Raw genomic sequence first — 5,497 nt, 5'->3', positions numbered from 1 at the left:
TATATGTATATACACTGAAGGCAAATTACTTACCATCTTGACTACGAACAGTAGCTTTATACATAGTTAAGCTAAGGACAAAATTTCACCATTAATATTTAAATTATTTTATCCAAAAATTAAATTAAATTTAAAGCAACAGAGAAAAGCAGCTACTATATAAATATGTATATATATAAATATAATATATATTTGTTTGACTTTTCTTTAATAATAAAAATAAAACTTCCCAGTTGGTCAATATGAAGTCATTGGTCAACACGCTCAAATCCGTTTGCAGATGTGTACGTCTTTTAGTTTTTGATGAAAGAGATAAACCTCTGAGATAATATGGTCACCAAAATGAAAAATATTATTAATAATAAAAACAATCATCTTCATTTGTTTTCTTTTTCTCCAATAGTTAAGCCCATAAAAATCCCTCTTTTTATTTTTTATTTTTCCCTCTTTCATGGGTCGTTTCTAGATAGTTTCAGAAAATTATGACCAAATCGAAGAGTTTCCTTCAGAATCTCATCAAACCCTTCAAATTCAATTCAAGCAAAGGTAAGAAACAAAACCCAATTTTTTGTTTGTTTGAAAGGAAACAAAAAACCAATTTTGTTTATGCTCAAGAACTTTGTTTATTGATCTGTGTTCCTTTTTTTTTTTTTTTTTTTTTTTTTTTTGGGGGGGGGGCGATGTATGGTCAGAGGGACAAAGTGAAGAGGACCTTGAAAAGATAGCTGCACAAGAGCAAAAGCTTTTCGCTTTTGAGACTTTGGTTGCAGCTACCAAGGATTTCCACCCCGGTAACAAGTTAGGTGAAGGTGGTTTTGGACCAGTTTTTAAGGTAAAGATCTGGGTTTGAATGGTTTTACTTCTGTTGTACGGTTGCTGAGAAATTTTTGGAGATTTGGGCTGCATTTTTCCAAGTTTTACTGAATTTCATGTTCAGGAATCGATTTAGGTACTGTATTTCGTGTTCAGGAATCGATTTCGTGTTCAGGAACCACAAAACTCTGCAAAATGTTCAATCCTTGCCCTCAATTTGGTTTCTAATTTTTACAAACTATGAATTAGTACGAATGGAAACAAAATTTAGTGTAGTGTGAGGGAAACTCAAATACGAAAAATTGTTGTGAATATAGATTAAAAGCAGTCTCTAGAAATGAAATCTGCAGTTTCTATTGGGTTTGTGGGGGAAAAAAAAGGCACAAATTTAGTCACTGGAATTGGTCATAGAGTTATGTGCAGGATGTTGTCATCTGGGAACTTCATTTTGTCATTTGCTTGCCACTTGTAGTTTTTATTTAATAATTATGGTTGTAGAAAGCTTATAGTAACTATTCAATGAGGAAAAGATTACTAATAATGCACCGTCCATGCATTTCTTTCTCTTCCTTAGGAAGGCTGGAGCTCAGAGAAAGCTAATATAAGTGATTGCTATTTCTAGATTTTACTTTGCAATTCTGTTGTGCATGTCTCCCTGAACATAGTTTTACACTTTCAGTAGTCAAATGTTCTGCAAATATTGCTGTTTGTTTAGCCAGAACCCTTTTTTCTCTAGGGCCAGAGTTTCTGTTTTCTGGGTAACCCCTCTGGGCGTTTGAAAAGTCCTCTGACTTTTGGGATGTTCCTTTCTAGGGAAAATTGAATGATGGGAGAGAGATTGCAGTCAAGAAGCTATCACAAAGTTCAAATCAAGGGAGGAAAGAGTTTATGAATGAGGCCAAGTTGCTGGCACGAGTGCAACACAGGAACGTCGTCAATTTGTTAGGATATTGTGTACATGGTGTAGAGAAGCTACTCGTTTATGAATACGTTGCCAACGAGAGCCTTGACAAGCTTCTCTTCAGTAAGTATTGGTTCTACCTTATTATCTTCAGTTGCACATTTTTAGAAGCAGGTTTTCATTAACTGATATAAGCACTTTGAAAGGGCAGGTTTTTGACTGAAGCAAATCTTATGTCGGTATTTCTATGCTGAAAAAGCTCATTTACTATCCATTTTACTGCAATTTGAAGTCCAAAAATTGAAAGCTAAATACTGCATTTGAGTCGAAGTGGGATCTTCCAGATGTTTGATTTGCTAAAAAAGTTGTCTTATAAAACACTAGTTCTATGCTATATCTTTTTCCTTAGCCCAGATTGATGTTAATTTTAGCTACGGAGCAACTGGGATTTCAAAAATATTGGAATCTTTGAATTTAACAAATCTTGCCTAAGTGTTTTTTTTTTTTTTTTTTTTTTTTTTTTTTTTTTTTTTGTGGTACAACCAATCAATTCTTAGAGTCTATGGTGGTGAATTTCAGGGCATATGATGGAAATATAATCTGGTTTTACTTGCAGATGTTCTACTGATATAGATATATAGTTAGAAATAGGGCAATAAAAACAACATAAGCATGAATGAATTTTGGATAAAGATATGCTTACATTTTACAAACTGTTTTCCTGGACGTTAAATGATTGATTTTCTGTAGAAACCAAAAATGAGCATAAATTTTACTAGCATCTTTTATTTCAAGAACATTCAAAATGAGATGAGTCTATTATATACATGATTTATTTATGGTTTCAGAAAATGCTTACTTTGCGATTTATAGATAATTCTTTGTGCATCAAAAATTTTCACATATATTACTTATAAAGCTGAAGCCTTTTCTTGAGATTAATAGGATTGCTACATGACCACTTCAAAATTCCATATAATATGGAGGGCTAATTTCATATTAAGTGGTAAGATTCAAGTCAATGGCCAGTTCTTCTTTTTTCTATTTATATCAAAAATGGATTTATCTGTTCAATTTATAGAGGAAGAAAACATTGATTTTGGACATGTTGCTTGAGATTGATTTCTTAATGCATTGATTGTGCTACAGTTGTGGGCCATGGCCCCCTCAAAACTTTTTTTCTTCTTCCACATTTATAAGGATGGCTGTTGGAACCTTGACTTCTATATAACTGTTGAGGGCTCTTTCAAGCCACGAAGTTTCTGGGATATGTAGCCATACTAACTAGGTCATAGAATATCTCTGCCAGCTCATAGTAGAAACAAATCAAAGCCATGTGTATTAAGCCAAAAAAAAAAAAAAAAAAAATCAAACCCATGTGTCTATTTGTAATATAAATATATATATATATATATATATGTTATGTTGACATGGTGGTTATGATGCTAAATCCCATTATATGTATATATATATATATATATATATATATATAGGAATTGGACTTCTTAGTTGTTCTGATAGTGATTTTCTTGAAACAGAGTCCAATAGACGTGAGGAGCTTGATTGGAAACGGAGGTATGATATAATATGTGGAGTTGCTCGTGGTTTACTTTACCTTCATGAAGACTCACACAATTGTATCATCCACCGTGATATCAAGGCCAGCAATATTTTACTTGATGATAAATGGGTCCCCAAGATTGCTGATTTTGGCATGGCCCGACTCTTCCCCGAAGATCAAACACACGTCAATACACGGGTAGCCGGTACCAAGTATGTCATCTTGTGTCTACTTGTAGAGAAACTGATCGAAATCCATCTTATACGTTTTATCTAAAGATAGAAAATTTTCCTCTTTGATGCTTGAAACAGTGGATATATGGCTCCTGAGTACGTCATGCATGGACATTTATCGGTAAAGGCAGATGTATTTAGCTTTGGAGTTCTTGTTCTAGAGCTGATCAGCGGTCAAAGGAATTCAACATTCAATTTAAGCCTTGATGCACAGAATCTACTTGATTGGGTAAGATTATCATCCAAAAACTCTGTACCGAAATTAAAGGTGGACAAATGAAAAGTCCTTTGGTGGGCCTCACCTTGAATTGGGTTGGTTTGCTTTTTTCATGTCATAGTTATAAAAGTTCCAGCCTTTTAGTTTGCACTTACCGGCAGACTGCAAGCCAAAGCCCAAGTCCATTCCACATTGATTATAACTCGTCTGGAAAAGTGACTTTGTCCTTGTGGACAATTCCTGGAGGAATTGACAAAAGGGAAGACTTTCCGTACCTTGGAAATTTTTAGAAAAAATAAATCTTGGAATGATTTTCCATCTAGGTGTCAGATTTATGGTTGACCATCCAATTTTGGGAAACTTGGTCAACTAACGAAAACTCTATTAGAGAAATGGTAAACAGTAGAAAACCAAGTCAGATTGAGAAACTATTTGTTTGTTTATTTGTGGTTAAATATTAAAAAGAAGAATTAGACCATATCAAATTTTGATTGCTATATTTTGGGGGGGTGTTGTTGATGCAGTCATACAAGCTATACAAGAAAGGCAAGAGCTTGGATGTTATGGATCCTACGTTAGCTTCATCGGCAGTGACAGAACAAGTAGCCATGTGTATTCAAATAGGGTTGCTATGCACACAAGGTGATCCGCACCTGCGACCCACCATGCATCGTGTGGTGGTGATTTTATCCAAGAAACCGAGCAATCTAGAAGAGCCGACGAGACCTGGTGTTCCCGGTTCAAGATACAGAAGATGTCGCAGACCTGCTGCACTATCTTCCACTGCTGGAACTTCACTTGGATCAAATTCTAGTGCATCGGATTCAAGTTCTATTACTAATAATACCAATAGTGTAACTGCTACCTCTACAGTAAGTCCAAGAGATGATCCTCGAGGCAAACGTCCGATGCATAGCTAGAGTTTCGTCCTATAGGAAAATTTTTGCTATTCTTTTTTTCTTTTTTGTATCATATAATACTGCATTATTTGTTTAATATTATGTAACTGGTTATGGCTGAAAGGGGGTAAAGAATGCCAGAATATGATTGAGATGCAATCGATTTGGATAAATATAAGAGAATGGCTTGTGGAGATATGCTTGCATTTTTAATTTTCATTCCGTCTCAGGTTCATTTAGACCAAGAGATCTCTCATCAAGGTAACAGGAACAAGCCTCCTTTAAAGAAATTCTGAGCAAGCCTTCCAATATGAACCGTGGAAAAGTAACAGAGAAACCACTGAAAATCTATGCTGCTGCTTGTGCAAGGATCAACCTGAGTGGCCAACTCAATACATTTTAGGGTTACTAAATGGGATTCCGAATTTCCGACAATGATATGATGGCAGATCGCAACTTACTACGGTAGAACATAACTTATGGCAGAGAACTTGTGCATATGATCCGCCCCAAATACACCAGATGTTTAGCTAAATGGGAGTTCTCTTCTAACTCTTTAAATATGGTTTTCTTCTATCTTGTTCCTCAAGTTATGCAACTTTAACCTACTATTAACTCTACTTGAACGGTTTTGCCACTTAGTTATCATGGTTTACATCTGATATATATCACCATCAAGACCGGCCAAACCATCTACTGACAAGTTAACCCTTATTAATATATGGAAGGATGGAGAATCCTGCTATCTTAATTTCAAAACCTCCAATTAATCTTTAAGACATAATTTCATTTGTATGTTTAGGCACAGTATGACATAAAGTCCGTAAATTTTATCCCATTAGAAAAATAAATAAATAAATAAAATCTCATATA

General features: G+C 34.7%; 1 protein-coding gene across 1 annotated transcript; it reads left to right on the top strand.

Annotated features, from left to right (window-relative positions):
• The first annotated feature begins 282 nt into the window (after positions 1-282).
• LOC107429294 (cysteine-rich receptor-like protein kinase 43) lies at positions 283-4,820 on the top strand. The gene is made up of 6 exons (XM_016039955.4): positions 283-546; positions 693-832; positions 1,627-1,837; positions 3,253-3,487; positions 3,587-3,737; positions 4,250-4,820. Exons 1-6 carry the CDS (start codon positions 483-485, stop codon positions 4,643-4,645), a joined length of 1,197 nt encoding a protein of 398 aa, XP_015895441.1. The 5' UTR covers positions 283-482; the 3' UTR covers positions 4,646-4,820.
• Positions 4,821-5,497: the final 677 nt, after the last annotated feature.

The sequence above is a fragment of the Ziziphus jujuba genome, chromosome 12 (assembly GCF_031755915.1).
Source record: "Ziziphus jujuba cultivar Dongzao chromosome 12, ASM3175591v1".
In the NCBI taxonomy this organism is placed as follows: Eukaryota; Viridiplantae; Streptophyta; class Magnoliopsida; order Rosales; family Rhamnaceae; genus Ziziphus; species Ziziphus jujuba.
This window is presented reverse-complemented; position numbering and strand designations above follow the sequence as displayed.